General features: G+C 40.0%; 1 protein-coding gene across 3 annotated transcripts in view; it reads left to right on the top strand.

Annotated features, from left to right (window-relative positions):
- pip4p2 (phosphatidylinositol-4,5-bisphosphate 4-phosphatase 2) overlaps positions 1-6,728 on the top strand; it is a 52,820-nt gene extending 46,092 nt beyond the window's left edge. For all 3 annotated transcript variants that reach the window (XM_036953642.2, XM_090209443.1, XM_090209442.1), the window contains one exon: positions 4,065-6,728. In XM_036953642.2, coding sequence (XP_036809537.1) covers positions 4,065-4,208 — 144 coding nt within the window. In that variant the 3' untranslated portion in view covers positions 4,209-6,728. The remainder of the gene's footprint in view (positions 1-4,064) is intronic.
- Positions 6,729-16,895: the final 10,167 nt, after the last annotated feature.

Genomic DNA, 16,895 nt, shown 5'->3' with positions numbered 1-16,895 from the left:
TTCAGAGGTTTAAGACACTGCATCTCAGTGCTAGAGGAGTCACTACAGACCCTGGTTCAGAGGTCTAAGACACTGCATCTCAGTGCTAGAGGGGTCACTACAGACCCTGGTTCAGAGGTCTAAGACACTGCATCTCAGTGTTAGAGGAGTCACTACAGACCCTGGTTCAGGGGTCTAAGACACTGCATCTCAGTGCTAGAGGGGTCACTACAGACCCTGGTTCAGAGGTCTAAGACACTGCATCTCAGTGCTAGAGGGGTCACTACAGACCCTGGTTCAGAGGTCTAAGACACTGCATCTCAGTGCTAGAGGGGTCACTACAGACCCTGGTTCAGAGGTCTAAGACACTGCATCTCAGTGCTAGAGGGGTCACTACAGACCCTGGTTCAGAGGTCTAAGACACTGCATCCCAGTGCTAGAGGGGTCACTACAGACCCTGGTTCAGAGGTCTAAGACACTGCATCTCAGTGCTAGAGGCGTCACTACAGACCCTGGTTCAGAGGTCTAAGACACTGCATCTCAGTGTTAGAGGCGTCACTACAGACCCTGGTTCAGAGGTTTAAGACACTGCATCTCAGTGTTAGAGGAGTCACTACAGACCCTGGTTCAGAGGTCTAAGACACTGCATCTCAGTGCTAGAGGGGTCACTACAGACCCTGGTTCAGTGGTCTAAGACACTGCATCTCAGTGCTAGAGGGGTCACTACAGACCCTGGTTCAGAGGTCTAAGACACTGCATCCCAGTGCTAGAGGCGTCACTACAGACCCGGGTCTGTAGTCATCCGGGGTAGGGGAGGGTTTGGCCGGGGTAGGGGAGGGTTTGGCCGGGGTAGGGGAGGGTTTGGCCAGGGTAGGCCGTCATTGTAAATAAGAATTTGTTCTTAACTGACTTACCTAGTTAAATAATAAATAAATAAATATACAAAATGTCCCCCGGCTGAAATAATGGTTGTATCCCTATTCACACGCTATACCCTTTAAAGTGCACTACTTTTGACCAGGGCCCATAGGGAATAGGGTGCCAGGGCCCATAGGGAATAGGGTGCCAGGGCCCATAGGGAATAGGGTGCCAGGGCCCATAGGGAATAGGGTGCCAGGGCCCATAGGGAATAGGGTTCCAGGGCCCATAGGGAATAGGGTTCCAGGGCCCATAGGGAATAGGGTGCCAGGGCCCATAGGGAATAGGGTGCCAGGGCCCATAGGGAATAGGGTGCCAGGGCCCATATGAAATAGGGTGCCAGGGCCCATAGGGAATAGGGTTCCAGGGCCCATAGGAAATAGGGTTCCAGGGCCCATAGGGAATAGGGTTCCAGGGCCCATAGGGTTCCAGGGCACCTAGGGAATAGGGTTCCAGGGCCCATAGGGAATAGGGTGCCAGGGCCCATAGGGAATAGGGTGCCAGGGCCCATAGGGAATAGGCTTCCAGGGCCCATAGGGTTCCAGGGCCCATAGGGAATAGGGTTCCAGGGCCCATAGGGAATAGGGTGCCAGGGCCCATAGGGAATAGGGTGCCAGGGCCCATAGGGAATAGGGTGCCAGGGCCAATAGGGAATGGGGTTCCAGGGCCCATAAGGAATAGGGTGCCAGGGCCCATAGGGAATAGGGTTCCAGGGCCCATAGGCTTCTTATCAAAAGTAGTGCACTATAAGAGACATGGGGTGCCATGTGTGATGCTGACTAACCCATATTTACCAGACTAGAACATTGTGATGCTGACTAACCCATATTTACCAGACTAAGATGTGTGATGCTGACTAACCCATATTTACCAGACTAGAACATTGTGATGCTGACTAACCCATATTTACCAGACTAAGATGTGTGATGCTGACTAACCCATATTTACCAGACTAGAACATGTGTGATGCTGACTAACCCATATTTACCAGACTAGGACATTGTGATGCTGACTAACCCATATTTACCAGACTAGGATGTGTGTGATGCTGACTAACCCATATTTACCAGACTAGGACGTGTGTGATGCTGACTAACCCATATTTACCAGACTAGGACGTGTGTGATGCTGACTAACCCATATTTACCAGACTAGGACATGTGTGATGCTGACTAACCCATATTTACCAGACTAGGACATTGTGATGCTGACTAACCCATATTTACCAGACTAGGATGTGTGTGATGCTGACTAACCCATATTTACCAGACTAGGACGTGTGTGATGCTGACTAACCCATATTTACCAGACTAGGACGTGTGTGATGCTGACTAACCCATATTTACCAGACTAGGACATGTGATGCTGACTAACCCATATTTACCAGACTAGGACATTGTGATGCTGACTAACCCGTATTTACCAGACTAGGACATGTGATGCTGACTAACCCGTATTTACCAGACTAGAACATGTGATGCTGACTAACCCATATTTATCAGACTAGGACATGTGTGATGCTGACTAACCCATATTTACCAGACTAGGACATGCGTGATGCTGACTAACCCATATTTACCAGACTAGGACATGTGATGCTGACTAACCCATATTTACCAGACTAAGACATGTGTGATGCTGACTAACCCATATTTACCAGAGTAGGACATGCGTGATGCTGACTAACCCATATTTACCAGACTAAGACGTGTGTGATGCTGACTAACCCATATTTACCAGACTAGGACATGTGATGCTGACTAACCCATATTTACCAGAGTAGGACATGCGTGATGCTGACTAACCCATATTTACCAGACTAAGACGTGTGTGATGCTGACTAACCCATATTTACCAGACTAGGACATGTGTGATGCTGACTAACCCATTACCAGACTAGGACATGTGATGCTGACTAACCCATATTTACCAGACTAAGACATGTGTGATGCTGACTAACCCATATTTACCAGACTAAGACATGTGTGATGCTGACTAACCCATTACCAGACTAAGACATGTGTGATGCTGACTAACCCATTACCAGACTAAGACATGTGTGATGCTGACTAACCCATTACCAGACTAGGACATGTGTGATGCTGACTAACCCATTACCAGACTAGGACATGTGTGATGCTGACTAACCCATTACCAGACTAGGACATGTGTGATGCTGACTAACCCATTACCAGACTAGGACATGTGTGATGCTGACTAACCCATTACCAGAATAGGACATGTGTGATGCTGACTAACCCATTACCTGACTAGGACATGTGTGATGCTGACTAACCCATTACCAGACTAAGACATGTGTGATGCTGACTAACCCATTACCAGACTAGGACATGTGTGATGCTGACTAACCCATTACCAGACTAAGACATGTGTGATGCTGACTAACCCATTACCAGACTAGGACATGTGTGATGCTGACTAACCCATTACCAGACTAAGACATGTGTGATGCTGACTAACCCATTACCAGACTAGGACATGTGTGATGCTGACTAACCCATACAACATATTATTACTCAGATGATAATAATGTAAAGGTGATATCAGAGTTACCGTGACAACATCACCTCAATCTACATTTAACTATCACCAGGAACAGTGTTAATACAGGAATAGATCATTCTGTTCTGTCACTGTGATGAACCTCCGTCTCTCTCTATTTCTCCCTCTCTATTTCTCCCTCCCTTTTGCTGTCAATCCCTCCCTCTCACCCTCTCACCCTCTCCCTCTCTCCCTCTCTACCTCTCTCCTTTCTCTCCCTCTCTCCCTCTCACCCTCTCTACCTCTCTCCCTCTCTATCTCTCTCCCTCCCTACCTCTCTCCCTTTCTCGTTCTCTCCCTTTCACTATCTCCCTCTTTCTCTCTCTTTCTCTCCCATCTACCTCTCTCCCTCTCTCCCTCTCACCCTCTCTACCTCTCTCCCTCTCTATCTCTCTCCCTCCCTACCTCTCTCCAATTCTCGTTCTCTCCCTCTCACTATCTCCCTCTTTCTCTCTCTCACTCTCTCCCTTTCTCGTTCTCTTCCTCTCACTCTCTCTCTCTCTCTCTCTCTGTCTGTCTGTCTGTCTGTGTCTGTCTCTCTGTCTCTCTCTCTCTCTCTCTCTCTCTCCCCCTCTCTCTCTCTCCCCCTCTCTCTGCCTCTCCAGGTGGGGACTCAGGACTTTGCCAGTCGTTACCATGCCACCTATGTGTCCTGGGCGTTCTCCTATCTCCTGGGTCTGATCTGTCTGATACGAGCTTGTTACTGGGGAGCCATCAAAGTCAGCTATCCAGAGAACAGCTTTTCCTAGACAGACAGACCATCGAAGTCAGCTATCCAGAGAACAGCTTTTCCTAGACAGACAGACCATCGAAGTCAGCTATCCAGAGAACAGCTTTTCCTAGACAGACAGACAGACAGACGGACGGACGGACGGACAGACAGAGACAGACCGTTGTACTGTGTTTCTCCCTTTTAGTTGTTTATGTTGTTGTTATTCAGATGAAGACGGAGGTCAGTCTGGTCCAGTCCTGATCCAGTCCTGATCCAGGAGAAAACAGAAATCCAGCCCTGGTTTTTGTAATTAATTCTGAAAATTTTTATTTTTTTTAATGCAGATCAGGAATTGAGATCTTTATAATTGTTTAATTGGTTTGATTTATCATATATAGTGATGTAATTAACATTGAAACTGATAAATGACTTTGATAAATATGATGATTTTAATAGGAAGCCGGACAGCTGGGCCGTCTCTCTCCTGGACCAGGTAAACGATTTGACTGACTGACAGACATGGCGTTCCCAACCAGACCAAATTAAATTAACAACAATTTTGACAATTGCACTACAATTATATTAAATTATTCTGTTCAGTTGCTGCTAGTTACCCCAGCTCCAAAAGCTGTCTCTCTCTATCTCCATACTGTATGTAACCCGTAACGCCCTGCCGGTATAATACACAGTATTGGTCCTTGATGTTTAGTACTCTGAAAGGATCCCCTTTTACATCTTCCTCCTTAAAGCCGTGTGTGCCAACGTTGCTGCCCATGTACATTTCCCAAGTATGTTTCAGTACGCCTTCACTATACTGTTATCATGTCCTAGTGTTTCACTCTGCCTTCACTATACTGTTATCATGTCCTAGTGTTTCACTATGCTTTACCTTCACTATACTGTTATCATGTCCTAGTGTTTCACTCTGCTTTACCTTCACTATACTGTTATCATGTCCTAGTGTTTCACTCTGCCTTCACTATACTGTTATCATGTCCTAGTGTTTCACTCTGCTTTACCTTCACTATACTGTTATCATGTCCTAGTGTTTCACTCTGCCTTTACCTTCACTATACTGTTATCATGTCCTAGTGTTTCACTCTGCCTTCACTATACTGTTATCATGTCCTAGTGTTTCACTATGCTTTACCTTCACTATACTGTTATCATGTCCTAGTGTTTCACTCTGCCTTCACTATACTGTTATCATGTCCTAGTGTTTCACTCTGCCTTCACTATACTGTTATCATGTCCTAGTGTTTCACTATGCTTTACCTTCACTATACTGTTATCATGTCCTAGTGTTTCACTCTGCCTTCACTATACTGTTATCATGTCCTAGTGTTTCACTATGCTTTATCTTCACTATACTGTTATCATGTCCTAGTGTTTCACTCTGCCTTCACTATACTGTTATCATGTCCTAGTGTTTCACTATGCTTTACCTTCACTATACTGTTATCATGTCCTAGTGTTTCACTCTGCCTTCACTATACTGTTATCATGTCCTAGTGTTTCACTATGCTTTACCTTCACTATACTGTTATCATGTCCTAGTGTTTCACTCTGCCTTCACTATACTGTTATCATGTCCTAGTGTTTCACTCTGCCTTCACTATACTGTTATCATGTCCTAGTGTTTCACTATGCTTTACCTTCACTATACTGTTATCATGTCCTAGTGTTTCACTCTGCCTTCACTATACTGTTATCATGTCCTAGTGTTTCACTCTGCCTTCACTATACTGTTATCATGTCCTAGTGTTTCACTCTGCCTTCACTATACTGTTATCATGTCCTAGTGTTTCACTATGCTTTACCTTCACTATACTGTTATCATCTCCTAGTGTTTCACTCTGCCTTCACTATACTGTTATCATGTCCTAGTGTTTCACTCTGCCTTCACTATACTGTTATCATGTCCTAGTGTTTCACTCTGCCTTCACTATACTGTTATCATGTCCTAGTGTTTCACTCTGCCTTCACTATACTGTTATCATGTCCTAGTGTTTCACTCTGCCTTCACTATACTGTTACTGTCCTAGTGTTTCACAGCATACCTAACTACTTCTTCACCATAGTCAATAGCCTTCTCATCATTGGCTGTTCTCATCATGAGATGTTGTTTTAAACACACTATACATGTTCTAGTTTTACATGAGGTTTCTGATTCAGAAAGGAAAGGTACTGTTGAAATGTTCTGGGCCCAAAAACACCCTAAGGCTTTAGTTCATGGTTAGAACCATAGGATGCTTTTGGTAAACCGGGCCCCTTATCATTATCCTTAACTGTCCAGCTCTCCCACCTCTGCTACTAGAATGTGGCTGACTTCCTGCTTATTGCCTGATTGTTTCCTGAAGCCAGTGAAACCTAGCTAGTGTTGCGGTAGATATGCAATCCTGTCTAGACAAAATAGGCACAATCTCTTAACTAATGTTGTTCTGAATGTGATGATGAAACAGAAGTCTCTTCTTGTACATAGTTAATTCAGCGCATTGAAACTGAGGCTTGGAATAATAAAACATTTAAAAACATAATTTATCAATAAAATTAACAAATGTGACTCGTTCTCTGTTTCTGTTTCTCATGGCTCATTTGTTTTTGGTACAAACTAAAATACCAGCTCTATCTCTCTATAATAGACACCAGTGAAGGGTTAAGGTTTATAATACCAGCTCTATCTCTCTATAATAGACACCAGTGAAGGGTTTATAATACCAGCTCTATCTCTCTATAATAGACACCAGTGAAGGGTTAGGGTTCATAATACCAGCTCTATCTCTCTATAATAGACACCAGTGAAGGGTTAGGGTTTATAATACCAGCTCTGTCTCTCTATAATAGACACCAGTGAAGGGTTTATAATACCAGCTCCATTTCTCTATAATAGACACCAGTGAAGGGTTTATAATAACAGCTCTATCTCTCTATAATAGACACCAGTGAAGGGTTTATAATACCAGCTCTATCTCTCTATAATATACACCAGTGAAGGGTTTATAATACCATCTCTATCTCTCTATAATAGACACCAGTGAAGGGTTTATAATACCAGCTCTATCTCTCTATAATAGACACCAGTGAAGGGTTTATAATACCAGCTCTATCTCTCTATAATATACACCAGTGAAGGGTTAGGGTTTATAATACCAGCTCTATCGCTCTATAATAGACACCAGTGAAGGGTTTATAATACCAGCTCTATCTCTCTATAATAGACACCAGTGAAGGGTTTATAATACCAGCTCTATCTATATAATAGACACCAGTGAAGGGTTAGGGTTTATAATACCAGCTCTATCTCTCTATAATAGACACCAGTGAAGGGTTAGGGTTTATAATACCAGCTCTATCTCTCTATAATAGACACCAGTGAAGGGTTAGGCTTTATAATAACAGCTCTATCTCTCTATAATAGACACCAGTGAAGGGTTTATAATACCAGCTCTATCTCTCTATAATAGACACCAGTGAAGGGTTTATAATACCAGCTCTATCTCTCTATAATAGACACCAGTGAAGGGTTAGGGTTTATAATATCAGCTCTATCTCTCTAAAATAGACACCAGTGAAGGGTTAGGGTTTATAATACCAGCTCTATCTCTTTATAATAGACACCAGTGAAGGGTTAGGGTTTATAATACCAGCTCTATCTCTCTATAATAGACACCAGTGAAGGGTTTATAATACCAGTTCTATCGCTCTATAATAGACACCAGTGAAGGGTTAGGGTTTATAATACAAGCTCTATCTCTCTATAATAGACACCAGTGAAGGGTTTATAATACCAGCTCTATCTCTCTATAATAGACACCAGTGAAGGGTTAGTGTTTATAATACCACCTCTATCTCTCTATAATAGACACCAGTGAAGGGTTTATAATACCAGCTCTATCTCTCTATAATAGACACCAGTGAAGGGTTAGGGTTTATAATACCAGCTCTATCTCTCTATAATAGACACCAGTGAAGGGTTAGGGTTTATAATACCAGCTCTATCTCTCTATAATAGACACCAGTGAAGGGTTTATAATACCAGCTCTATCTCTCTATAATAGACACCAGTGAAGGGTTTATAATACCAGCTCTATCTCTCTATAATAGACACCAGTGAAGGGTTTATAATACCAGCTCTATCTCTCTATAATAGACACCAGTGAAGGGTTAGGGTTTATAATACCAGCTCTATCTCTCTATAATAGACACCAGTGAAGGGTTTATAATACCAGCTCTATCTCTCTATAATAGACACCAGTGAAGGGTTTATAATACCAGCTCTATCTCTCTATAATAGACACCAGTGAAGGGTTTATAATAACAGCTCTATCTCTATAATAGACACCAGTGAAGGGTTTATAATACCAGCTCTATCTCTCTATAATATACACCAGTGAAGGGTTTATAATACCATCTCTATCTCTCTACAATAGACACCCGTGAAGGGTTTATAATAACAGCTCTATCTCTCTATAATAGACACCAGTGAAGGGTTTATAATACCAGCTCTATCTCTCTATAATAGACACCAGTCAAGGGTTTATAATACCAGCTCTATCTCTCTATAATATACACCAGTGAAGGGTTTATAATACCAGCTCTATCTCTCTATAATAGACACCAGTGAAGGGTTTATAATACCAGCTCTATCTCTCTATAATAGACACCAGTGAAGGGTTAGGGTTTATAATACCAGCTCTATCTCTCTCTAATATACACCAGTGAAGGGTTAGGGTTTATAATACCAGCTCTATCTCTCTATAATAGACACCAGTGAATGGTTTATAATACCAACTCTATCTCTCTATAATAGACACCAGTGAAGGGTTTATAATACCAGCTCTATCTCTCTATAATAGACACCAGTGAAGGGTTAGGGTTTATAATACCAGCTCTATCTCTCTATAATAGACACCAGTGAAGGGTTTATAATACCAGCTCTATCTCTCTATGATAGACACCAGTGAAGGGTTTATAATACCAGCTCTATCTCTCTATAATAGACACCAGTTAAGGGTTTATAATACCAGCTAAATCTCTCTATAATAGACACCAGTGAAGGGTTAGGGTTTATAATACCAGCTCTGTCTCTCTATAATAGACACCAGTGAAGGGTTTATAATACCAGCTCTATCTCTCTATAATATACACCAGTGAAGGGTTTATAATACCAGCTCTATCTCTCTATAATAGACACCAGTGAAGGGTTTATAATACCAGCTCTATCTCTCTATAATAGACACGAGTGAAGGGTTTATAATACCAGCTCTATCTCTCTATAATATACACCAGTGAAGGGTTTATAATACCAGCTCTATCTCTCTATGATAGACACCAGTGAAGGGTTTATAATACCAGCTCTATCTCTCTATAATAGACACCAGTTAAGGGTTTATAATACCAGCTATATCTCTCTATAATAGACACCAGTGAAGGGTTAGGGTTTATAATACCAGCTCTGTCTCTCTATAATAGACACCAGTGAAGGGTTTATAATACCAGCTCTATCTCTCTATAATAGACACCAGTGAAGGGTTTATAATACCAGCTCTATCTCTCTATAATAGACACCAGTGAAGGGTTTATAATACCAGCTCTATCTCTCTAGAATAGACACCAGTGAAGGGTTTATAATACCAGCTCTATCTCTCTATAATATACACCAGTGAAGGGTTTATAATACCAGCTCTATCTCTCTATAATATACACCAGTGAAGGGTTTATAATACCAGCTCTATCTCTCTATAATAGACACCAGTGAAGGGTTTATAATACCAGCTCTATCTCTCTATAATAGACACGAGTGAAGGGTTTATAATACCAGCTCTATCTCTCTATAATAGACACAAGTGAAGGGTTTATAATACCAGCTCTATCTCTCTATAATAGACACAAGTGAAGGGTTTATAATACCAGCTCTATCTCTCTATAATAGACACCAGTGAGGGGTTTATAATACCAGCTCTATCTCTCTATAATATACACCAGTGAAGGGTTTATAATACCATCTCTATCTCCCTATAATAGACACCAGTGAAGGGTTTATAATACCAGCTCTATCTCTCTATAATAGACACCAGTGAAGGGTTTATAATACCAGCTCTATCTCTCTATAATAGACACCAGTGAAGGGTTTATAATACCAGCTCTATCTCTCTATAATAGACACCATTGAAGGGTTTATAATACCAGCTCTATCTCTCTATAATATACACCAGTGAAGGGTTTATAATACCAGCTCTATCTCTCTTTAATAGACACCAGCGAAGGGTTTATAATACCAGCTCTATCTCTCTATAATAGACACCAGTGAAGGGTTAGGGTTTATAATACCAGCTCTATCTCTCTATAATATACACCTGTGAAGGGTTAGGGTTTATAATACCAGCTCTATCTCTCTATAATAGACACCAGTGAATGGTTTATAATACCAGCTCTATCTCTCTATAATAGACACCAGTGAAGGGTTTAATACCAGCTCTATCTCTCTATAATCGACATCAGTGAAGGGTTAGGGTTTATAATACCAGCTCTATCTCTCTATAATATACACCAGTGAAGGGTTAGGGTTTATAATACCAGCTCTATCTCTCTATAATAGACACCAGTGAATGGTTTATAATACCAGCTCTATCTCTATATAATAGACACCAGTGAAGGGTTTAATACCAGCTCTATCTCTCTATAATAGACATCAGTGAAGGGTTAGGGTTTATAATACCAGCTCTATCTCTCTATAATAGACACCAGTGAAGGGTTTATAATACCAGCTCTATCTCTCTATAATATACACCAGTGAAGGGTTTATAATACCAGCTCTATCTCTCTATAATAGACACCAGTGAAGGGTTAGGGTTTATAATACCAGCTCTATCTCTCTATAATAGACACCAGTGAAGGGTTAGGGTTTATAATACCAGCTCTATCTCTCTATAATAGACACCAGTGAAGGGTTTATAATACCAGCTCTATCTCTCTATAATAGACACCAGTGAAGGGTTAGGGTTTATAATACCAGCTCTAGCTCTCTATAATAGACACCAGTGAAGGGTTTATAATACCAGCTCTATCTCTCTATAATAGACACCAGTGAAGGGTTTATAATACCAGCTCTATCTCTCTATAATATACACCAGTGAAGGGTTTATAATACCAGCTCTATCTCTCTATAATATACACCAGTGAAGGGTTTATAATACCAGCTCTATCTCTATATAATAGACACCAGTGAAGGGTTAGGGTTTATAATACCAGCTCTATCTCTCTATAATAGACACCAGTGAAGGGTTTATAATACCAGCTCTATCTCTCTATAATATACACCAGTGAAGGGTTTATAATACCAGCTCTATCTCTCTATAATAGACACCAGTGAAGGGTTTATAATACCAGCTCTATCTCTCTATAATAGACACCAGTGAAGGGTTTATAATACCAGCTCTATCTCTCTATAATAGACACCAGTGAAGGGTTTATAATACCAGCTCTATCTCTCTATAATAGACACCAGTGAAGGGTTTATAATACCAGCTCTATCTCTCTATAATAGACACCAGTGAAGGGTTTATAATACCAGCTCTATCTCTCTATAATAGACATCAGTGAAGGGTTTATAATACCAGCTCTATCTCTCTATAATAGACACCAGTGAAGGGTTTATAATACCAGCTCTATCTCTCTATAATATACACCAGTGAAGGGTTTATAATACCAGCTCTATCTCTCTATAATATACACCAGTGAAGGGTTTATAATACCAGCTCTATCTCTCTATATTATACACCAGTGAAGGGTTTATAATACCAGCTCTATCTCTCTATAATAGACACCAGTGAAGGGTTTATAATACCAGCTCTATCTCTCTATAATAGACACCAGTGAAGGGTTTATAATACCAGCTCTATCTCTCTATAATAGACACCAGTGAAGGGTTTATAATACCAGCTCTATCTCTCTATAATATACACCAGTGAAGGGTTTATAATACCAGCTCTATCTCTCTATAATAGACACCAGTGAAGGGTTTATAATACCAGCTCTATCTCTCTATAATAGACACCAGTGAAGGGTTAGGGTTTATAATACCAGCTCTATCTCTCTATAATATACACCAGTGAAGGGTTAGGGTTTATAATACCAGCTCTATCTCTCTATAATAGACACCAGTGAATGGTTTATAATACCAACTCTATCTCTCTATAATAGACACCAGTGAAGGGTTTATAATACCAGCTCTATCTCTCTATAATAGACACCAGTGAAGGGTTAGGGTTTATAATACCAGCTCTATCTCTCTATAATAGACACCAGTGAAGGGTTTATAATACCAGCTCTATCTCTCTATGATAGACACCAGTGAAGGGTTTATAATACCAGCTCTATCTCTCTATAATAGACACCAGTTAAGGGTTTATAATACCAGCTAAATCTCTCTATAATAGACACCAGTGAAGGGTTAGGGTTTATAATACCAGCTCTGTCTCTCTATAATATACACCAGTGAAGGGTTTATAATACCAGCTCTATCTCTCTATAATATACACCAGTGAAGGGTTTATAATACCAGCTCTATCTCTCTATAATAGACACCAGTGAAGGGTTTATAATACCAGCTCTATCTCTCTATAATAGACACGAGTGAAGGGTTTATAATACCAGCTCTATCTCTCTATAATATACACCAGTGAAGGGTTTATAATACCAGCTCTATCTCTCTATGATAGACACCAGTGAAGGGTTTATAATACCAGCTCTATCTCTCTATAATAGACACCAGTTAAGGGTTTATAATACCAGCTATATCTCTCTATAATAGACACCAGTGAAGGGTTAGGGTTTATAATACCAGCTCTGTCTCTCTATAATAGACACCAGTGAAGGGTTTATAATACCAGCTCTATCTCTCTATAATATACACCAGTGAAGGGTTTATAATACCAGCTCTATCTCTCTATAATAGACACCAGTGAAGGGTTTATAATACCAGCTCTATCTCTCTATAATAGACACCAGTGAAGGGTTTATAATACCAGCTCTATCTCTCTATAATAGACACCAGTGAAGGGTTTATAATACCAGCTCTATCTCTCTATAATAGACACCAGTGAAGGGTTTATAATACCAGCTCTATCTCTCTATAATAGACACCAGTGAAGGGTTTATAATACCAGCTCTATCTCTCTATAATAGACATCAGTGAAGGGTTTATAATACCAGCTCTATCTCTCTATAATAGACACCAGTGAAGGGTTTATAATACCAGCTCTATCTCTCTATAATATACACCAGTGAAGGGTTTATAATACCAGCTCTATCTCTCTATAATATACACCAGTGAAGGGTTTATAATACCAGCTCTATCTCTCTATATTATACACCAGTGAAGGGTTTATAATACCAGCTCTATCTCTCTATAATAGACACCAGTGAAGGGTTTATAATACCAGCTCTATCTCTCTATAATAGACACCAGTGAAGGGTTTATAATACCAGCTCTATCTCTCTATAATAGACACCAGTGAAGGGTTTATAATACCAGCTCTATCTCTCTATAATATACACCAGTGAAGGGTTTATAATACCAGCTCTATCTCTCTATAATAGACACCAGTGAAGGGTTTATAATACCAGCTCTATCTCTCTATAATAGACACCAGTGAAGGGTTAGGGTTTATAATACCAGCTCTATCTCTCTATAATATACACCAGTGAAGGGTTAGGGTTTATAATACCAGCTCTATCTCTCTATAATAGACACCAGTGAATGGTTTATAATACCAACTCTATCTCTCTATAATAGACACCAGTGAAGGGTTTATAATACCAGCTCTATCTCTCTATAATAGACACCAGTGAAGGGTTAGGGTTTATAATACCAGCTCTATCTCTCTATAATAGACACCAGTGAAGGGTTTATAATACCAGCTCTATCTCTCTATGATAGACACCAGTGAAGGGTTTATAATACCAGCTCTATCTCTCTATAATAGACACCAGTTAAGGGTTTATAATACCAGCTAAATCTCTCTATAATAGACACCAGTGAAGGGTTAGGGTTTATAATACCAGCTCTGTCTCTCTATAATATACACCAGTGAAGGGTTTATAATACCAGCTCTATCTCTCTATAATATACACCAGTGAAGGGTTTATAATACCAGCTCTATCTCTCTATAATAGACACCAGTGAAGGGTTTATAATACCAGCTCTATCTCTCTATAATAGACACGAGTGAAGGGTTTATAATACCAGCTCTATCTCTCTATAATATACACCAGTGAAGGGTTTATAATACCAGCTCTATCTCTCTATGATAGACACCAGTGAAGGGTTTATAATACCAGCTCTATCTCTCTATAATAGACACCAGTTAAGGGTTTATAATACCAGCTATATCTCTCTATAATAGACACCAGTGAAGGGTTAGGGTTTATAATACCAGCTCTGTCTCTCTATAATAGACACCAGTGAAGGGTTTATAATACCAGCTCTATCTCTCTATAATAGACACCAGTGAAGGGTTTATAATACCAGCTCTATCTCTCTATAATAGACACCAGTGAAGGGTTTATAATACCAGCTCTATCTCTCTAGAATAGACACCAGTGAAGGGTTTATAATACCAGCTCTATCTCTCTATAATATACACCAGTGAAGGGTTTATAATACCAGCTCTATCTCTCTATAATATACACCAGTGAAGGGTTTATAATACCAGCTCTATCTCTCTATAATAGACACCAGTGAAGGGTTTATAATACCAGCTCTATCTCTCTATAATAGACACGAGTGAAGGGTTTATAATACCAGCTCTATCTCTCTATAATAGACACAAGTGAAGGGTTTATAATACCAGCTCTATCTCTCTATAATAGACACAAGTGAAGGGTTTATAATACCAGCTCTATCTCTCTATAATAGACACCAGTGAGGGGTTTATAATACCAGCTCTATCTCTCTATAATATACACCAGTGAAGGGTTTATAATACCATCTCTATCTCCCTATAATAGACACCAGTGAAGGGTTTATAATACCAGCTCTATCTCTCTATAATAGACACCAGTGAAGGGTTTATAATACCAGCTCTATCTCTCTATAATAGACACCAGTGAAGGGTTTATAATACCAGCTCTATCTCTCTATAATAGACACCATTGAAGGGTTTATAATACCAGCTCTATCTCTCTATAATATACACCAGTGAAGGGTTTATAATACCAGCTCTATCTCTCTATAATAGACACCAGCGAAGGGTTTATAATACCAGCTCTATCTCTCTATAATAGACACCAGTGAAGGGTTAGGGTTTATAATACCAGCTCTATCTCTCTATAATATACACCAGTGAAGGGTTAGGGTTTATAATACCAGCTCTATCTCTCTATAATAGACACCAGTGAATGGTTTATAATACCAGCTCTATCTCTCTATAATAGACACCAGTGAAGGGTTTAATACCAGCTCTATCTCTCTATAATAGACATCAGTGAAGGGTTAGGGTTTATAATACCAGCTCTATCTCTCTATAATATACACCAGTGAAGGGTTAGGGTTTATAATACCAGCTCTATCTCTCTATAATAGACACCAGTGAATGGTTTATAATACCAGCTCTATCTCTATATAATAGACACCAGTGAAGGGTTTAATACCAGCTCTATCTCTCTATAATAGACATCAGTGAAGGGTTAGGGTTTATAATACCAGCTCTATCTCTCTATAATAGACACCAGTGAAGGGTTTATAATACCAGCTCTATCTCTCTATAATATACACCAGTGAAGGGTTTATAATACCAGCTCTATCTCTCTATAATAGACACCAGTGAAGGGTTAGGGTTTATAATACCAGCTCTATCTCTCTATAATAGACACCAGTGAAGGGTTAGGGTTTATAATACCAGCTCTATCTCTCTATAATAGACACCAGTGAAGGGTTTATAATACCAGCTCTATCTCTCTATAATAGACACCAGTGAAGGGTTAGGGTTTATAATACCAGCTCTAGCTCTCTATAATAGACACCAGTGAAGGGTTTATAATACCAGCTCTATCTCTCTATAATAGACACCAGTGAAGGGTTTATAATACCAGCTCTATCTCTCTATAATATACACCAGTGAAGGGTTTATAATACCAGCTCTATCTCTCTATAATATACACCAGTGAAGGGTTTATAATACCAGCTCTATCTCTATATAATAGACACCAGTGAAGGGTTAGGGTTTATAATACCAGCTCTATCTCTCTATAATAGACACCAGTGAAGGGTTTATAATACCAGCTCTATCTCTCTATAATATACACCAGTGAAGGGTTTATAATACCAGCTCTATCTCTCTATAATAGACACCAGTGAAGGGTTTATAATACCAGCTCTATCTCTCTATAATAGACACCAGTGAAGGGTTTATAATACCAGCTCTATCTCTCTATAATAGACACCAGCGAAGGGTTTATAATACCAGCTCTATCTCTCTATAATAGACACCAGTGAAGGGTTTATAATACCAGCTCTATCTCTCTATAATAGACACCAGTGAAGGGTTTATAATACCAGCTCTATCTCTCTATAATAGACACCAGTGAAGGGTTTATAATACCAGCTCTATCTCTCTATAATAGACACCAGTGAAGGGTTTATAATACCAGCTCTATCTCTCTATAATATACAACAGTGAAGGGTTTATAATACCAGCTCTATCTCTCTATAATATACACCAGT

Source organism: Oncorhynchus mykiss, chromosome 18 (genome assembly GCF_057628025.1).
Source record: "Oncorhynchus mykiss isolate SJ-2025 chromosome 18, ASM5762802v1, whole genome shotgun sequence".
Taxonomy (NCBI): domain Eukaryota; kingdom Metazoa; phylum Chordata; class Actinopteri; order Salmoniformes; family Salmonidae; genus Oncorhynchus; species Oncorhynchus mykiss.
The sequence above is the reverse complement of the archived record's forward strand: the minus strand, read 5'-3'. Positions and strand labels throughout refer to the sequence as shown.